Source organism: Copadichromis virginalis, linkage group LG6 (genome assembly GCF_057382275.1).
Source record: "Copadichromis virginalis isolate Kocher_CV1m ecotype Utaka linkage group LG6, C_Virginalis_male_GT1.1, whole genome shotgun sequence".
NCBI classification, from domain to species: Eukaryota; Metazoa; Chordata; class Actinopteri; order Cichliformes; family Cichlidae; genus Copadichromis; species Copadichromis virginalis.
In genome coordinates this window covers 29,705,940-29,727,185 of record NC_140623.1, presented here as the reverse complement: position 1 = coordinate 29,727,185, position 21,246 = coordinate 29,705,940, and the positions used below count along the sequence as shown (strand labels likewise).

General features: G+C 40.4%; 1 protein-coding gene across 1 annotated transcript in view; it reads right to left on the bottom strand.

Annotated features, from left to right (window-relative positions):
- The window catches only part of LOC146708050 (sphingosine kinase 1-like), a 41,153-nt gene that overhangs the window by 6,929 nt on the left and 12,978 nt on the right, over positions 1–21,246 (bottom strand). The window contains exons 2-4 of the mRNA XM_085459768.1: positions 14,474–14,623; positions 5,073–5,167; positions 3,301–3,416 (exon numbers count right to left, since the gene is read on the bottom strand). Coding sequence (XP_085315894.1) covers positions 3,301–3,416; positions 5,073–5,167; positions 14,474–14,623 — 361 coding nt within the window. The remainder of the gene's footprint in view (positions 1–3,300; positions 3,417–5,072; positions 5,168–14,473; positions 14,624–21,246) is intronic.

The window sequence follows — 21,246 nt, the reverse complement described above, 5'->3', positions numbered from 1 at the left end:
ACAGCCTGTGACAGACACATATTGAAGCTGCTGGTGTTAGTTAAGCGGCGAAGCCTTGCTGCACCCATCCAGGACTCCTGTCAGGGCCTGCCGCTTCTGCGGAGTCTTCTGTCATGTGTCCACAGCATCAGTGGTGCGCCTGGCGCTGTGGGCTTTGCTCTCTGTCATTTCCTTGTTATTCCTGTCTGAGTGGGCAATAAATCTGTTGCTCTCCTGATGGGATGACGGATGTGGTGGGGGTGGTACCGTTGTGACAAGCGATATAGAACTGTATGGCTTGCCATTGATGGTTGGATGACGTTGTAGCTCCTGCTCAGAAGCAAATTAGACCCTCAGCCAGCAAACCTGCACACTGCCAGTGTTTTGCATAACACCAAATACATTCTAGCTGTCGCTCGTTTGATCCACGTAGCCTCGGTGAACCCGACATTCAGCTGGGAATAATACCAAATACAATCTGGCCAGGGCTACTGCAGGACAGAGAGGGAGAGATTTTCTGGATGCCCCGGGACTGTGAGAGGAGAGTAAACAATGCAGAATCTGGTCCCTTCCTCCCATTGTTGCTGCCGCTCTCACTGGAAGACTATTGTTTGAGATGAGAAGCTGATTGGCAGATGAAAGAATAAACCACCAGTGAGAGGTGTTTTCTTCAGTTTGACTATATTCACTTTAACTTTTATTCAGTCTGGAATCCCCCCCCCCCATTATTATTTTTTTAAATCCAAGACAGCAGGACAAAAAACTGCTTGACTACAAAAAACACCCGCCGAAAAAAACAACACTTGAGTGAAAAATTATTTAATTAAATAAAACAGCGAGGCGCTCAGATAAAGCTCATGTGACCTACAAAAAAAGAAGCAGCTTGAAAAGGAAGCGCCTCAAAGCACTTAAACAAGCTTTTTTCCCCATTTCCCACATGGTGACTTTAGAGTATAAAGAGCAGAATATCTAAACACACAAATAGAAGCCACAGTTCAAAAGCTGTTTACATAGAGGGATGCAAATTTGTATAGAAATGGACCAAGAAGCCACATCTTTATGAAACAAACCAACCACCTGTAAGAAAATTAACTGCGTGTCACATGTTTTGGTACCAAACGAAGGGATGATTTAGGCACGTACACTCTCCAGTGGTGTGAGCTGCCTATTAGTGGAAATAAATACCAGTAAGAAGAACTGAGAACACCTGACACGAGCCACTTAAACAGAGATGCAAGTCCTTAACCAAGAAACAATTGTAGGCAATGGCTGTTGGAGACCAACTGCAAGTAGCTACAGTGACCAACTGGTCAACTTAACCAGCAACACCCTGAGGGCAACATGTTGCAATCAATCAATCAGTCTGTGTTGATTTGTGCAACTTGTCTGTAAAACATCTCTTTGCAATTGGGGCCTCGACTGGTTTGCAACTGGTTGCACTCTTGTTATATTCCTACATAAAATCAAGGCTGTGTTTGTTAATCATGTTTCAAATCTTCAAATCCAGTTGCTTTGAAGATGGCAACTGACTGCGAGTCGCCCATACCTGGTTCTTTCTTTGACTTGACCATTTAAAAGATTGTTGTCAAGACTGTTTCGTTCACTGCACACAAATGCAATAATTTGGACGTGCCCCAGTGTCCATCCACTGTTTTCTCTAATGTGACTGCAGCATCATGTTAAGATGCAACAGAAACGGCCGCACAAAGTGATGATTTGGCATCGTGCCCTGCTAAGAGTGACAGTCCTGTTTTATGCTTCTGGTAATTACAAGGAAGTATGAGTGCATAAAGAGTCCTGACACATCAAGAAGATGATTTAGGAGTCACTGGCCCAGCATATGAAGGCAATGAGTAAATTATGTCATGTAACCAATAAATGGTTCAGTATTTACTGCAAACTGGAAAAAAATACAACAAAAAACAAGGTATGCTTCTTCTTCTCATCATCATCATCATCATTATTATTGCACAGATAATTAAAAAAAGGAAAACATAACATCTGCTGCCACTGACCTTTTAAATAACAGCTTTTAATGTTAATATTTTATTCCAGATGTTTCCGTGTTATGATGTTATATTTATTGCATTTAACTGTTTGGTTGATGGTTGAGTGACTTCTGCTGATTGTAGCCCTCAGGGATCATTACGATGTCCTTGACCCCTGATGTACTGCAGGTTTCAGACTCAAACCGATGACACTGTACTTCATAAACAACGCCACTGGTCTTTTTCTTTTTAGACAGTAGTTAGTAACAGTTTATGCTACATGAACATTTACAGATAAACGTGGTCTGATACATATGCTGATATCAGCTGAGGACAGCTTTATTATTAGGTGATATGTGGTTAACTGATTTTTAAACTCCTCCCATCAACTGTGTTCTGAGTGTTTGAGTTTCCCACTAACTACAGACCAAACTGTGTCACTGCAGGGATAGTGTGTGATACGCGAGTAAGCTGCTTGTATGTATTTGTGTTATAATAAATGTCACTGCATGTATAGAGTAAACGAGTTCCTTTATCTTCTGTCCCTCTGACTTCTTCTTTCTGTCCTGTGTTCAGGCTGAATGATCTCCAAACAATAACCCATTTGAATGAGTCATGAATAATTAATTCAGATGAGAGGAGTGCATTTTACAACGAAAAGCACCAAAAGGAGTCAGGACCATGTGTGTCTGAGGTTCAGCTGTGCAAAAGATGCTGTATCTACAGCAACGCTGCACATAAATACGTCCTATTGATTTCTGTAACATGTCCACAACATTTTACAGAAAAAGCTGTTGTTATATGACTGATGAGAAACAGAAGGTTCAACAGGCCCCACTGAGCCACACTTAAAGGGATCAGAGCCACGATTCAGAGTCCTTGTCTGCAGATCTTTGTTCTTACGTGAGAATAAAAATAGACAGACCTCCTCCTGCTACAATCACTTGCTAAGAAAGTAATTACTAATGACAGCTACTGTTTGGTTGAAACTACACACTGCATGTGATTTAAATCACTTAACCACAGGTATGTGCATGCTGCTCGTGTAATGGTGTGGCTCAGGCTGGTATGTTCACAGACTGGCTGGACTGGTTTCGGTGGAGCTCTACACCAGGGGTTCATCATGAGAAACGAATCATTTTTTACTACCGATTAATCTGCTCATTAATTATTAGCGTAATTTTAAAATTGCAAAACCAAAAGATCTTTATTTTTAAGATGATGTTTTACTTTATCTATCCAACAGTCCAAAACTGGAAAAAAAAAGGTTCAAGGTTTTGAGGTTTCTACAGAGTGCTGATGACTGATTTGTGCATGTGTGTGCGTGCCTCACCCAGAGTAATGATGTATGGATGCAGCCAAGGCGTTGCCTGATCCACCAGGAAGGATACCCAGCGGTGTCTGGATGGCCTCCTCCCAATCTGGCCTCTCTAGCAGACCATTTATCACCTGACGCACACAGAAAATACAGCCTCAGTAAGGTGGCCTGAAAAATTTACTGTGTCAGCTAGCCAGTGACAGATATACACTGTATGGACCAAAGTACGGGGCCACCTGCACATCAAACCAGCAGGAGCTGGTGACCGTGGAAAGCCATGCAATTAAGATTTTGCGCTGATGTTAATGCAAGAGGAGGTTTGGAACTGTAAGGCTGAGGTTCTGTGGTCCCCACACACTTCCACTTTGCAATAATAGCACTTAGAGCTGATCATAGAATATTTAGGAGGGAAGAAATTTCATAAACTGACTTGCTGCAGCAGCGGTATCCTGTTACAGTCACACGCTTGACTTCAGTGAGCTCTTTAGAATGATTCTTTTCACAAGGTGTTTGATGAAAGCAGCTACATTCAGATATCAAGAGAAAGTGTGGCCCAATTTTGTCCATAGTTTACTTGCATTTACAATGTATTTTTTGCTGAAAGTACAGTAATGCAGGTTGTAAATATTGATATCATATCAACAGTTTATGATACTCTTAGAAACACCTGCAGTGCATGCAGCAGTGCAGCAGAGTCGAATGGCATCTGCACAGCAAGTTTCCAACCACCAATCCATCCATACACTTTTTTAACTGCTTGTCCAATTCAGGGTCGTGGGGGCCTAGAGCCTATCCCAGTTGTCATAGGAGAAAAGGAAGGGTACACCTGAGACATGATGCCAGTTTATCACAGGGTTAACATAAATTAATCACCAATCAACCGAATACGCACGTCTTTGGACCGTGGGAAGAAACCAAAGACCTGAACAAAATCCATGCAGGCAGGGGAGAAAACACAGAAAAGCTCCTGCTGGCTGAAATGTTCAAACTAGGAAACCTCTGTGTGGGCTGACAACGCTAACCAATGCTACACTGTGTTGCTGAAATTTCTAGCATTGTACATATGTATATATTCTATGTAGCAAGTATTGTATGAAATACTGTGGTGGGGAGAAACAATAACCCATGATTTTTCCCATTTCAACTCTAACACGTCATTGTCATCAGCTCCAAAAGTCCGGTATTGGTCAGGCTCCAACAGTCAGCATCCAGCCTGGTAGCACAATCTTTTGTAGTACTGTGGAGTGCTAATATTCATGTGCTCACAGAGAGAATAGAAAACTAGTGTGTTTACGCCATTGTACTCACTCATTTTACCTTTTAGGAATGCAATTTTAACCATTTTAGACCGAAATAACCCAGGCAGAGCCTATGTACATTTAACCTAACACTGTCTGTGTGATGGATGACTGTGAGGTGAATTTGGTGGGTTGAGTAGCTGACTGCTGTTTCTACTGGCCTGCTCTTTTTTGATTGGCAGGCTACATTTTTAGTTATTTGTCTAATAAATGTCAGAAATTGCCCATGTCTTTAAAAAATGACCATACAATCAAAACATTTATGCCCAAAAATGCTGATTTCACATAATTTGCTTTTATGTAAAACGATGTAAAACATTATTTTTAATAGAATCTGGCCAAATGAAACATACTTGACTGTCATACATACAGTTTATAAAAAGTATATTTGAATAAATAAACAGCTGAGTTCATATATTCCAGCTGGATTGGTTTTGAGATTACGGTGGTGTTTTTGGTTATGAACATAGTGCACGTGTGTGTCTTTACCTCATACAGAAGTCCGTCTCCTGACATGATGACTAAAGCGTCCCACTGCGACAGGTCGGCCTCTTTCACCATCTCCCGAGCGTGATTCTGCCGCTCTGCAAGACAAACAGAGAAAATATGTAAAGTATGTTGACTCATGCAGGTTTGTCTTTCCTGGAAGAGAAATCTGAAAAGGGGGACACCTTCTCAAAATGTCAGCTTCATTCCTCCTCAGAGGAAGGTCATGGTTGGCCCTCAGAGGTGTAGCTACTTGTGTTACAGCTGAATAGCATAGCTGTGCGAGGACGGCCAAAAGACAGCAACATGACACAAACACGAACATCTGAGGCAGTCTGAGTAGATCCCTGCTCCTCCTGTAGTTTTAGTCTTCCTTCCCTTCAGTTTCCAAATTAAAGTATCACCGTGGGAGGGAAAGTTGATATATGCTCTTAAATGAAGCGCCTGTCACACCAGGAGCACTCTGTCAAATTACTCCGAGAATGAATAATCTGATGCGCGTCTGTCGCTAATGGGCCAGCTGCTTGGAAGGTACAGGAGTAAACTTTTCTACTTTTTGGTGTTCATGATTAAAGCTTAGACTTTAAAATGAGGAGAAAAAATCCAGATGGGTACAAAGCAGGTACACGTGTACAAAAGTTCAGAAAAAGGGTGACAAATCCCCCCAAAAACTAATTATTGTGGACATACCAACAAACCACAACATCAAAACCACGAGTATTTAGAAGGTTTTGTGTTTGTAAGGCTGTCACACGTGTAGGGCTGTGCGATATGACCAAAATCTCATATCCCGATATAAGAATTCTATCGTCCCGATAACGATATAAATCACAAAAATGTAACATTTTCTGTAAATTCTGTGAATCTCGGGCAGCTCGACTTGCGGGAAGTGTTTCCAGCTGCGCGTCATGTAGCTGGAGTCCAGTGTTTTAACCAATGTATGAAACTTTACATTTTTAGACATAAGTTGTAACGGCCACCGTTTTCTTTGTGAGTATTTATTAAATGGTAAATGGCCTGTATTTATATAGCGCTTTACTAGTCCCTAAGGACCCCAAAGCGCTTTACATATCCAGTCATCCACCCATTCACACACACATTCACACACTGGTGATGGCAAGCTACATTGTAGCCACAGCCACCCTGGGGCGCACTGACAGAGGCGAGGCTGCCGGACACTGGCGCCACCGGGCCCTCTGACCACCACCAGTAGGCAACGGGTGAAGTGTCTTGCCCAAGGACACAACGACCGAGACTGTCCAAGCCGGGGCTCAAACCGGCAACCTTCCGATTACAAGGCGAACTCCCAACTCTTGAGCCACGATTGCCCACATTACATATTACACAGCGTGCTGCGGGGAAAAGCCTGTCCTAACGTTTGAGTCTAAGGTCTATTTTTTAGCACCTGGCGGCTCTTTTTTTACTTCTCATCCGTAAATAATCTGCTCTTTCACGTGATTCAGTTTATTTTGAAAAGTCTCAACAGGATCTTGAGCTTTATTGTGAAAGGTTTATGTGGAACATAAACAAGCGGACACGCAATCGTTTTACCATCGTTGTTGCTAACCACAACACATAAAAACAGGCGCTTGTCCGTCCTTAGTGTGGTTATATAAAATATAAGAGAAAGAGAGAACTTTAAGAAATTAACGATGGAAAAATATTGCCGTAAAAAGTTTATTTTGCGACACCACGAAACAAACGATAACGTAAAATAAAACATAGACGTTTTTATATCGTCATCCGATATATATCGTTATATCGAACAGCCCTACACACGCGTGTCACATCTGAACATTTTATTGCACAAGCCTCGTGAGTTTTCTTAATCAGGTTTTTGAATATTCCATTCGTGTTTGTCTGCTCTTGTAGGAATCCTCTGTATCGCTCTTTCACTGTCAGAGTCTCCTTCTCAACAGTTTCAAGGTTAAAGGGCAGAAGAAGTGCTCTGAGGTGTAAAACACACACTCACACACACAGCAGCACCACTGGTTTGTGTTTCTGTGTTTCATATTTCTTATTTTTTCTTTACAAAGCAGCAATCATTCTCTCATTTGATTAGATAAGAAAAAAAATTAAGGTAACGATGAAGCATTTCAGTAAAGTTGGACTTTAGGTTGTTGAAATAATGGAATCACTGGATTTCTCACTGTATCCCCACTAAAAGTATCAAGTATTTAGACATTTAGTATTACATATTCAACATGGTGCTTATATTTCATACTTACAAAAGCTATTAAGAAGCTATTAAGAACAACTCTTTTTTTTTTTTTTAATACCACCACACACTGCTTTGTTGAAGATGGGTTTGTTTTTTTTAAATAGGAACACAGAAACCAGACACTGCTCTCATTCAGCAGCCTGTTAGTTATGCTAATACACTAATACGCCTCCAGTGCCGTTGCGAGCCAGTTTGGTCCTGGTGTCTTTTCGGACCAGACCACATTTTCACAGCTCTGAGAACCAATCATTACATACCATAAATAGCAGAACGTGAAATATGAAGAAATATGAAGTAATTCATTACTGGGTTACTTCTGTAAAAATGCCTAAAGTTCTGATTTTAATGCAAAGATACATGCAGATTCCATGCATTAATTAACCCAGCACACAGACACACATGCACTTCTCTCTAGTGACGGATCTATTTTTTTCTTCCTTTCTTTCTACTTCCTCTTCCCTGAAACCCACAGAATGAAGGGATCAATTCCTCCTCATCAGTCCAGTCACATCACATTTAGTTATTTGCGCAGAGTCTGAACACTGAAAAGGTTTAAAAGGCCTCCAATCAGCAACAAAGCTGCAGAGCAGCAACACTGCGGTGTGGCTGAAGGATAGCTCCTCACATCGGTCAAACCATTAGGGGATGGTGGAACTGCTTGTTATGGTTTTTATAGTAGTTGCTGCAGTGGAGAGGAGACAAAATCAAGTGCTGTTGAACTTTTGTGTTTCTAGCTTTGAACAGGTACTTAACAGCAATGTACCAACTGCAATTTCATGTTGAGCAACATTTGACTGACTCTGGAACTGATTGGCACAGATTGGCAGAGCTGTGAAAACGAGGGCAGCAGATGGCTACAACAGAAGATTACAGGCCACTGTGAGAGGATCACGATGAAGACAGATTCCAGCCCATAATCAAATACATGCTGTTTCACAGAAAACATTGTAGTAAAAGTCAACATCCTGTGTGATTTTCTTTTCTGCACTGCATGCTGTCACCAAACCACAAACTTTTCAATTGTTTGTTAAAACCCGATGGTCAGTGATATGATATATGCAGTTTTTAGGTCCCTTTGAATATTGAAATTAGAGTTGAGAGACTCCACATTCATTTACAAATGGGCCTGCAGGCATTACTATAATGGATGAGAAGTGGTAAGACTTACTTTTATAAAGACTTTATCATCAATCTCAGCCTACTGGCTTACAGTAAAATCCTGCCACCAGCTGACTGACCGGCCCATCTGTGGCACTGAAGCATCAGCTCCTGCAAGGGCTTGAACAGCTGCAAGAGCACAGTGTCACTTGAAAATAAACAAATCCTGTTTGGGTGCACTTCCTTAAATGCCATTCTTCTTGAGATGACAGCCTCACAAATGACATTACAGTTCTCCACATATCAAATTCCTCTGTTGTGATGGTTTAAGTGCATGTAAGGTAACAGAAAGCCTCGTCCTCCTGTCGACCTTAATCTTCCAGCTAAAGGCAGCTTAATAAACCTCCACCTTGCTTTTTACGTTTCCTGCCCGCAGCAATCTTTAAGCAGCTGCACTCCTCCAGCAACATGACAGCAGGTGATGACAGTTAAACAGCACAACATACCGAGTGTGTGTGTGTGTGTGTGTGTGTGTGTGTGTGTGTGTGTGTGTGTGTGTGTGTGTGTGTGTGTGTGTGTGTGTGTGTGTATAGAGCAGGAAACACTAAACACTGCGACAGCTTTCTCAGCTGCCGGGAGCGGCCTGACGGTGAAGCCACCCAAAGTTTGTACACACACAATTGTAAAAATTATATCCCCCCCCTCTCTCACACACACACACACACGCACACTCTGTTTAATTCTTGGCTTTCACTCCACTGACCCAGCACTTCTGAGGTTGTAGTAACAGTAACAGAAAAACATCTCATCGCAGATCCATGGAGACACAGATGGGCTGACAGACATTTCCCGCCCTCAGTTCGGCCTCAAGCAAGATCAGCCAACAGGAGTTTAAACACCACCGCCCTCTTCTCCGTGTGTCCGAGGAAAACGTACCTCGACTCAGTGACAGTAAAGCCGTGGACCAACTTTACAAGTTAGTTGCAGCTTAACACAAACTATGTGGTGGTTAAGTGGAAACCTCCATATCAAACAAGTATTCCCACAATTGTTATCTACACTGGCTACGCAGCTCTCAAAGCCTAAAAATGAGTGCCTCCATGAACGCTAGAGTATAGAGGATAAAGTATCGACATAGACAAAGTATAGTTTTCTTAACTGATTTTCAGAGTATTTCAGTATTCCAGATTAACAGTCTGATAATATTAGATTGGTTGTGGTTTAGGAGACATGAGTAAAGCAGTAAAAACCTAAATAAATTGCACAAGACATTTTTAAGACAAACTACTTTTCTGTCAGTTATTTCATCGTTCAGGCTTTAAAGGGTTCATTTCTGGTCCCTCCTGAGAGTCGCCACAAAATATGGACTGTCAAACACTGTAATATGTATCTTCATGTGTAAAATTGGCAGCACTCCCCTTTAAGCATCACTGCCCAGCCAATTTTGTACCCGGGTATGCTGTGTTATCTCCCAGGATTTCTGGCATTTGAGATCAATGTCTCCTTACTATTTTGAGCCTTTTACTTGTCTACAGCAGCTGTCAAAATGTCACTCGCTTTGTGCAGCTTTATTGCACAGCTCCAGTGTGATTTCCTGGATTCCTGCTTAACAGGAGGCTGCGATAGATTTTTAAACAGTTTCCTTTCAACATTTTGTGAGATCTAGGAAAATTCCTGCTCTCTCGTTGCCCTTTCTTCTAGTGTTCATGCAATAAATGTTTTAACATCCTCACGTGGGTCACAACAGAGAATAAGAGCTCCGAGATGTACAGCAGATTTCAAAAGAGCATGACGAGTGCTGTCATAAATGAAAGAACAAAAGACTGAACAAGAAAGACAGCAACAGAGCAGTTTCAGGGAATAGCCATCTCTTCTGGTAAATATTTGTAGTCTGTATTGAGTTTATGAGCCGGAGCAGAAAAGCATGACATTGTTTAATTAATACTGTCTGACAGTCATCTCAGAGTGCCTGTGAGGAATCAGCAGGCCTTCTTCACATGTGCACTAACAAGAACACAACCACAGACAGAACAACACACTCTCTCCTCTACACTGGACCCCCACAGCAGTGCAGTCATCCTTCATCCATCCTCCACCCCTGGCAGTGCCCGCAGCTGCCACACAGCAAGATTCAATAATGACTCTGTCCACTTTTGTTAATATCCGCTTACAAGAGCATCCACAAACGCTTCCAGCCGTATGCTTCATACAGATGCCACGAACACACAGGAGCAGACAAACATGCTGTTACAAAGTAAGGGTGCCAAAAAACACATTATAAAGCATATTTTTCACAGGCAATGAGCTAACACATGGGTATAAACAACTTAAATTGACCACTTTTTAATTCCTTCTCAAATGACAGGAAAACATAATAATACAAAATAGTCACAGGTAGTGGAGGAGCTCTAATGTAATGACTGGAACTAGTGGATGAGGCTTAGCAGAGTCCAGAGGCCAGTACAGTATTTCGCACCAGGCTGTCATCATGCTTTTTAATGCAGCAGAGTGGGATATTTTAACATGGGAATCTGTGGTGATCGACTCTTTTGAAACCAGCCTCAAGTTGCCACAAGAGGAGCTGCAGTTTTTGGCACTTTTGTTTTGGTTTCATCTTTCGACTCGGACGCTGCACCTTAGTTAACACTCTTTTTCTGTTTTTCTTTCTTTCTTTTTTAAAAAAACAAAACAAAAAAACAGCAGATTAGCAGTTGTTGTATTCCAGTGATCTTTGAACTAGGACTGTGCCATATCATATCGCAAAGAGGCATAAATATATGAATAATGTAAAAATGTCAGACAAACAAAGAGACACACCCAGGAATGAGCAAGAATCACACGTCAGGCACAGGTAAGGTGTGGACCAAATGTAAATAAATGACTCAACTGAGCGTCAGTAGTTGCATTCCATATGAGAGGAAAGGCAAGCAGTAAGTCCGTATTACTGACGTGGTTACATGGTCGTAAAGGATGGCTTTAAGGGATATTACGATCTAATATTGAGGCCATATCGTGCCCCCTTACTTTGAACTTAAAGTTAAAGTAACTCAAACATGAGTTTCGGTCACTGCTCGTTCACTGTGATGTTCCACCTTGAGTGTGCAAAATTAAGTATGTTCAGAGTTTGAAAACACTGATTTTACGTTCACCTGCAGAAAAATCATAAAAGGTTCACAAAGTACACAAAAAACTGTGAATGCCAGTGTACAGATACTACAACAGGAATGCAGATCTTTAAAGCAGAAAAAAGGCTTGTGCTACTTTTTGCACTTTAAACTGGACTGACTACACCTTGGTTAGGAAAGCATCACGTTTGTAAATCACCTGTAAAACTACCCACAGTGCTATTTGGGGATCGTGCTCACACACTATTTTGCCCTGTTTAATGACGTTTTGTCTTTAACCACCTGACCTCTGGTCTCTGAACATGCCTGGTGGAGATATTTAGTACTGAGACATAATTCTAGGCTATTTGAGAGAGATTAGAGAGAAACATTTATTTCAGAAGTTGATCAGATTGTCCATCGCTGTTGTAATCAAGTTCTCCTGTCAGTGGCCATGCTGTTACATAGATGTAGATTTGAGGATTAATCTATTCTTATTCGTTCTCCGGGATTAACTTGTCTAAAAGTACATCTCTGAAATCATAAAAAGTCTTTTGTCTTTTCGACATTCTCTGCACGGCACCGTAAGAGGATTTCTTCTTCTTTCTTCCTGACTGTGATTTGTTCTCCCTCTGCCCTCCTTTCTTTCTTGGTGCACCGCCGACTGTGATGAAAACCACTTTTTTTTGCCTGTTAACCTACACGACACTGATTCACGAACAAACACAGACACTCAAAGAAAAAAAAAAACTCCACTGATTTGATGAATTATCTGTCTGCCATGATACAGTTTTAGATGAGTTTCTAACAACGCACTATAAGATCATTACTATCCAGAGTAGATTACAGAGTCAACGGTGAACATGTCAGAATTGGGGCCCGTGAGATTATATCAAAGCACATTACAGCTAAAGGGGATTTTGTGTGAATGTGTGTGTGTTTATGATGGACCTGTTTTTATCCATATGTGTATTTGAGTGTGTGCACACAAAGTTATTACATAACAGCACAGCATGCTTACAGTTCAGAGGCAGTTGGTCAACATAATGGTGGCAGCAGCATGAAAACAAGAGGATTTGGGCAGCAGTAGATAGAGAGACAGAGAGAGGGAAAGAAAAGCAGATCCATGAATGGAGGTGTGGCCTTTGCTGAGCTGTGTGTGTTGGTTGGTGTCATCATTGACTCATCCTGCTAGTGGGAGGTTGACTTGTAAGTATGCACTGCTACAATATGAGGTGTGATTAAAATATTACAGCAATACATCCATAAAAATTACAAACCTGGCCTGTTTAAGATCATTGACTCACCCTCCTCCGGACCGATATCAGTGCATCTGCTATTTTTAGATTCCTCCCTGGAAATCCTATTATGACCACTCGCAATGTTCCCTCGCAATGTGATTTCACCACAAACTTTAAGCATCCACTTCTCTTTTAAAATGATCAAACCCACGTCTAAGGCCTAAGCATAAATTCAGCGTCTCAGCTAAAAAGAGATGCCAAGACAAATCTGCTTATCATTTTTTTAATACACTGACTATGTTTTGCTCCATGAATTAGTCCTCCAATTCACTGCAGTTTCTTTAAGGTGCTGAGGATGAACATTTAGCGTGTCACTGTAACTTTTCTGGCCACACCAACATCATTGCTGCTCACTACCTGCCTAATCACCAGCTGTGTCTCCCTGTAACTTTATCCACTTACTGAAAATTAAGCTAAAGAATAACGGTTCTGACACACTGGAGAAGAGGCACAGGGTCAAGGGAAGAGAATGGAACTTCCTTTTAAAAAACCCACCAGATCTGAAGGTGGTCCAAACATATAAAATAATATCAGCCCATAAACATCAAAACCCACACCTGATAACCCCCTTGTACAGTGCTGTGAAAAAGTATTTGCCACTCTTAAATCAGGAATTAACTGTGATTAACGCAGTTTTTAGGAAAGCTGATTCATTTTCAGTAGTCAAATTCAGGTCTGATTAGTGCCAGATTCAAGAAATCACTTCAAAGAGCGACACATCTGACAAAGAGCAACACATCATGCAAAGAAACAGCTGAGAAACAAAGTCATTGGAATCAGTCTGGAAAGGTCTACAAAGCAATTTCTAAGGCTTTGGGACTCCAGCGAACCATGGTGAGAGCCATTATCCACAAATGGAACAGTGATGAACCTTCCTGGGGGGGCTGGCCTTCCAAAATTACTCTAAGACTGCATGCCCGCATCAATGACTTATCCAGGAGGTTACAAAAGAACCCAGGACAACATCTAAAAACTGCAGGCCTCACTTGCCTCGGTTAAGGTCAGAGTTCATGATTCAACAGCAAGAACGATCTGGGCAAAGATGGCATCCAAGCCACGGCTGACCAAAAAGAACAAAAAGCTCGCCAATAATCCTCATACACAACATCTTTTTAACTGTGGGAGGAAGAACATGTAAACTCTGTGCAGAAAGCCACCAGCTGACTGTGAATCTTTAAGCTAACCACATAAACGTTCCCAATTCAGTGTCTTTTTATTCCGTTATTTTATTAAGCACTCAGTCAACTGAGCCAGCAATTCAAATATCCCAGAAGATGATTTGATTCATGTATAATAGATGATTTCTTTCAGTTCTGTGGAGCAAACAGAGATCTTACTCAAGGACTTTTTCCTCCTTGGATGGATTCATTAAATATTACCAATTTATCTTAAAAGTCAGATACTCATCAATCCATCAGGCACAAATCAAGTGTCTGTCTCGTTTTTCAAATGAGGGTAAATCAGACAAAAATAGAGTGAATATTAATTTACATTTTCAAGTCTTTTTCAGACTTGAATGAATTAGTTACAGTTATTGAATTCTCTGGGAATAAAAAGCTTGACTGATTTGTTTTGTTTGTTTGCAGCTCTGCTCTCAAAGTGCACATGTGAAGTTCTTTTTAATAAACATCTATTAAAAATCAAACCAAAATGAGCGTAGAATATGTGCCTGCGACTCACCCGTGATAACCAGAGTGTGTTTAATGCCGGCTTCATTCAGCATTCGTTGGATGTGGTTGTTGTACAGCGTGAGTGCTTGTCCTTTCCCACTCTGTGGGTTCACCAGCAGCATCATCTGGCACGGGCGGGACATTTGGCTCATCAACACCCCTACAATGCAGAGGAAAGAAAATGTAACTAAAGGAATCCACAAATATGATCAGAATAAGTACGACGGGTTTGAAGATACACCACAAATTGTATACTGGGAAACTGAAACTTGACTGCTTCTTTGAGAAATGATTTAAAGAAAATATATATATTATATATTATATCGGATATTTTTCATACTGCGCACGTCTCTGTGTTATACTATATCTTTGATAGACCATCATAATTCTCGCCTTGTTTTCTTTAGTGTTTTGTGCCCCTTCAGCACCAGTGGGAGGACGGCCTGGCAGGATGATGTATGTGTTCTGTAGTGCCATAAAAAAAATGCTTGTGAATAAAATGAAAAAACAGAGATGGAGAGATGAATAGTTTTTGTTTTATTTTTATTTTTTTATGCACACACGATGCAAGGTTAATCAGGGTAATGTGTTTACATCCACTGTGCCAAGCTGAAATGCAAATTTGCATTGAGTTGGCTAATAATAAGGTCACCCCCTAGCATTTAGACATTTCAGTAAGGGTACACACATTGTACCAAGAAAGGAAGTAGTTTTTGTTGAAATGTCATAAAATATTAAACACAAAAGACACAGCACTAAATGTTCCTACATAAGAAAAGCCAGAAGCCAGGACACCTGGGAATCTGCACACTGGTATATTTGGAGATGCATGCACAAACAGTAGCCTTATCTCTCCTAACCAGCTTTGGCCTCGTGTAAAGGAGAGGATGGAGGTGCAAAACGATTGTTACTGCTAAAATATTTCATTAATACCGCAACAGGAAGGAACCGATGGAGTGCAAGCCTGAATCGCCTGCATAGACCCAGCGGGATAAAAGGTCATGATAATGAATGCCTTCAGCGACAGAAACATGGGCCATACACAGAAACACTTCCAGCATGAACTAGAGCCTTGAATGTTCTGCACATTAATGTGAACTGATTTTTGGCTGATGCATGCATGTGTTGACCCACTGTTTTTGGTATTTTTTCTGCATCAGCTGATCTTTTGCAAATTTTGTGCATTCTTTTAATGTGATAAATGTACTTTATTTAATCTGAATTTAATTTTGTGATATTACCTGTAATGTACCTGCAGCTGCTATGAAATACAGCTCATTTACTTAAGAACCCACTGATAAGGAGACTTTGTGCACAGACCTGACAGAAAAATTTGTGGACGCAAGCAGAAACAAAGGTCAGTGGCACACACTAACTTAGTCCAATGACACAGCTTGCATCTCAAGATGAATGTGCACAGCTCTGAGCTCTTTGCTAAATTTTTAACTGCGGGGTTGATGCAAATTAGGGATTGAAACAGTTATCAGAGGGTTACAAAGATCTCACAGTGATCTTTTTAACACAGTGAAGAAGACTGGGTGTGGGGGCTTAAAAAAAACAGAGAAGAACTGCTGCTGGCCTTCTGTTCCTCTGAGGAGGACTAATTAGGTACAGCAATCCTGAATGCAATCTTTTCAGAGTGCTCTTTCAGTCAGTTTTTAAAACTCGAATCCTCGTGATGGAAGTGAGAGGGGACGTCCTTTTGAAGAGCTCTGACTCTAATCAGAGCAGCAGCATCCACCTGCAGTTCTTATGAAGGGGCGCCCAGTTAAAGGAACGCTGACTTAAAGGGAAAGAACTGACTGACTGGATTTTGTATTTACCAGTATAAGGTAAATAAGTGCTCATTTTAATATAAAAATTACACATTAGCCTAAAAGGTCCATTTTATCTGAAAGATCATTACTTAATATGCAAAGTACGATACGAGCTCTGAGAGAGAAACGAAAGATGATATCATGGTGATATCTCAAATGTTTTAGAAAGTTATAGAAAGAACATTTCTTGCCTCCCCACACAAAACCTATAAGCAAACTACTTCATGAATTTTCCATCTCATTCCTCCTCTCCCTTTCAGTGTGTTTTTGTTGGAGGTCAGATGGGAAATATTTAAAATAAAAGGCAAAAAAAAAGCTCTGGTGAAGTTATCCGCTACATTTGACAAGCTGCAGCTAAGGGATCATTTTACAAACAGGTACGGGGGGGGAATAAACTCTTCTAAAAATAGTGTGATCCAATAAAAAAAGTCTGGGTGTCATGCTATATTGTTTCAACTCAATATCCAAAAACCCTACAGTGATATTCCTGAGAATTCTCACAGTTGATTCTTGCAGTTGATTGGATTTTCATCCTAGCACGTCTGACAGCTGAACAACTGAAATGCTTTAGTGATGAGTGTGTCTAACTGGTTAAAAACCTAATTGACAGTGATACCGCTGGAATGCAGAGAAACCGGTCGGAAAGAGGTTTACACGTTACGGCACCTTAACAGTTTGACCTGAGGTGAACTCTTCAGGCGTTAAGTCTTTTTTCAGTAATCCTGAACTGAACCATTGCCATAACTTTATACACACTGCTCCCACTTTATTAGCACTATCTAAGTAATATTGCAGCATCTGTGGATTAAACCGGTAATTCTGGAATCTGGACTATGTGGTGCAAAGCTCGATCTTTGCTCGTGCTTTAGAGCCAATAGACACACCTGAGTATATTTGCTTGTTTAATTTATTCTCATTTGTTATCTCATTATTAGTTTGCTGGAATAACTCAGAAGGGAACAGCAAATAAAGGAAAAATACAAGTGTCACAATGCTCAGCTACATTTAAATCACAGTATAATAAATCAACATGAATCAGAATCCCCAAAGTGAGTAATTTTAAATATATTAAAGTATTTTAGTGACAAATAAAACTTTATCCATTAATAGAGGACAACCCACACTATCCCCACTATTATTTTCCTGTATAAGGTCATCAGTGCTCTAGACACTAAGGAGAGGTTGGGGACTTGATTTAAGAAGTAATATGACGTGGTTTTCTGTATATTTTCACTTCAAGTATGCAATTTCATTTTAATTACTTCTCATTTTTCCCAAGAATTCAATTTTTTCCTTTTATTTCAGTAAAGCAGAAGAACTGGTAAGTATTACTCAATACCCGTGTCCTTGATTGTAGTAATTCCAGGAATACATGCACAGGTTCCTCTATTTTGTTAATCGACCAGACTCTCTATCCTTCCTCTGACCTGCTGACTCCTCGTCCTCTCTGTGCAAACTGACGAGGCTTCTGCTGAAAATACACCCAGGACTACTCTGACCGGTGTGAGAGCAGTTTCTGTGTCACTTCAGAAATGAGCCACACCACATTTTGGTGGAATTGCAAGATAATGCTTGCAATTCCACCAAAGCATTGGTACAATAAGCTCCAACTCAATTCAATTCAATTTATATAGCGCCAAATCACAACAACAGTCGCCTCAAGGCGCTCCAGTGGCCAAGGCCGAGCCTGAACAAGTGAACTGTGCACAATTAAGTGCAGGGTTTCCCCTGAGCTGATGCTTTGTGGGATGGATGGATCCAGGAAACAGGAATACTTTTGTTGTTTTTCACAGTAACATAACCTAAAGTAATTAAGGTTATCTTCACTTCACTGGGCTCTGCTTCATGTATCTGAGAAGAGGGTTTACATATGCAGACACACATACAGGGAGGGAAACTATTGTGACTAAATGAAAGCAAAACGTATCAGCCTATCACTCTGAGCTCATATAAAATGAGAGCATATAAATAAAAAAAAAACAAAAAAAAAAAAAATTTACACTTTTCTTTTTTCTTTTTCGGGTTAGCAGAAGGTCCTTCGGGTAACGGTAATAGCAGGTAAAACCTGTATGTAACGGTACACAATAATCACATTAGTCTATAAACTGGCATTCAAGAAAGGCTGGTTATGTCTTTTTATAAATGCAGAGCGTTAACGTCACATTTCCTTGTATCATTCAGATGCAGTAATCTCAAAATCATAGCGACTGGACTCCTGAGGGAAAGACAAGAAAGTGCCCTCATGAATCAGCTGCACGACAGCTGGCACCGAACGCCCTGACCTTGGTCTGTGTGTCTGTGTGTGTGTGTGTGTGTGTGTGTGTGTGTGTGTGTGTGTGTGTGTGTGTGTGTGTGTGCGCATCCCAACACCCACACAGCAGTTCTTGCTGGCTAAACCCAGTCCTATGCCACTTCCTGTGTGGCACCCCTCCTCTTCTAAATGGTAAATGGTAAATGGCCTGTATTTATATAGCGCTTTTCTACAAACATTCCAGAGGACACTATCTTCTCGTCTGTCTGTCCACGCTCTGGGTTTCCTCCTCTATCATTAACTCTGCTGCAGCAGCAACATGGCACTGAGCCAAAACATCTAATATAAGATGCAAAAGACTGTAGCAAATATATATATATATTTTTTTTTTCTAAACAGTCTACTGGTTGGAGTTTTATGACAGCAGATAAGCGTCGTGTTTGTTTATTTGCTGATGATCTGTATAGTCCTGATGAAAGCCCTGCTGACGCAAATGCCAATCAATTTATCATAAAAAAATAAAGCATAAAAAAAAAATAATAACAATTGCAGCAGAAGTCAAACTGGAACATCTTCACACAATTGGTGAAAATTGGTGAAAACAAGAAACTCAGCATTTTGGATGAGGCGATTAAGGGAACTGTGTAAATTAAAAAGTAACCTCACAAACAACAATCAAGATACAAAATGACAGGAAACTTCCAACAACAAAGCTATGCTCTGCGCCTCAACTATGTTTACTTGATCTGTGATTACGGACGTCTCATCTCCTCTCTTCAAACCAACAGCATTGGAACCGTCCCAGATCTTAATGGAATAATCACTACTGAGCTATTCGCCACAGGAAATAACAACCTAAATGAAAGGGAAAACCCAGGAGCAGTAAAAAAAGAAAAGAAAAAAACATTAAAAAAAAAAAAAAAAAAAAACACATTTTCTGGGAAGGTTTCTTATAGTAGCTTTCTGGGTGCATATATAGTGTGAGAACAGACAGCTTCCTTTTTCTTTTTCCTGCTGTATCTGCTTGTATAAACCAGACACAGACATGAATGTCTCATGGTAAACTTCAAATGCACTTATTCCAATTTTTTTGTGAAAACTTCTCCAGTCTTTTTAATACTCTTTTTAATTGAAGTTATATAAATTCAGTGTTTGTATTTAGGAAGGGACACAGGGATATTCATCAAGCTGCATCTTCATTATTTCTATGACCTTACATGGTCACTGTTTCTGTTTGAAGTGTGATCACTGCTCTACGACTCAGTCTGACTAACAGTGATGACTTGCACTCATCAGTCAGTAGTTCCGGTATCTCAGTTCCCCTTCAGCAGTGAAGTATGACAAAGCATCAACCGTCTGTGATTAGGAAATTATAATGTTGCAATTTTTGATGAAAAATTCCGAGCTTTTCATTACGCTTTGCTGAGCCCGCATCTCGGCCAGCATAAATCTGCAGATGGGACCAGTCAAACTGTCAAAACTCAGTGAAAACTGGGGATTTAAAGAGAGAGATGAGACATCGGGTTATATTTTGCTCTAAGTCTTAATGTCCGTTTCACATATAGGAAAAGATGACCATGATTCAGACAATGATTACAACTAGCCAAGAAGTAAAAAAAAAACATTATAATTCAAAACTAAGAGATAGGTAACTACATATATTTACATATATTTGTGTTAAATTAACCCACAGAAGAGTCTATGAAATCCCAGACAACATTACATGACCTTATTTGGTAGCTAATATTATTGCATAAAATTCACCTAAAGAACATGTAGAAGGAAAGACAGATACACCACAGGCTGTGCTCACACTTCTGCCTGTTGCTCAGTGCAGATTTGCACTCTAAGCCTTGACAACACCCATTAGGAAGGAATCCAGTTTCCACATTTAAGAGATTATTGGATTAACATCTATTTCGTACTGTATTTGACACAAGACGTGCTCTTCCAGCTCTGCGCAATGTGACAGATTCGATGAGTTAAACTATTTCAAAATCAGTAATTCTCTTATGTCGCTCTAATGGGTTTTTTATTTTAACGTAGCCTACCAAAAACATGAGGTGAAACAAAAATTAAATAAATAGTGGAAGCCACTTTAGTGATTACATCTGAGAGAAATGTTTCTAGGGTTCTACAACTAATTGAATTTTAATCTCATTCATGATTTTGGCTTCCCACAATTAAATGAGCATGATGGAGCGAAATTTAAAATGCACCTACTTCTACATGAAACGCAAAGCAATAGAAACTCAAGCGTTTTCTAAATCAGAATGTGACAATCACAGCTGTTCCTGGACTAGTCTAGATAAGTAAGAACAAATTAAAAGACAGATATACAAACAGAACAACAGGGCTTGACAAGCTTGTTTGGAAATACTTCAGATTAGATAGAACCACCTGAAAACATACCACAAACTGCACTGTAATTAATGCATGAAGCCCAAGAAAAACAATGACGTGGTTGCTACCATTAATCAACTACCATCACCTCAGACATCCATCAAAATAAGCCTGTGTAGGTTTTGAAAATACATGCTCAATCATCCAGGTAAGGAAATCCCAGAAAGTTTATTCTGGTCACTGAAGTCATCACAAGGACGAGTGACAAAATGTTTCTCCCACTGAAAACGCTACCTGCAGGTGAACAGACTCAACTGACTGGCAAACCAGAGCAGTGCATCCGTGTATCCATCCAGATCGCAAAGATGCACT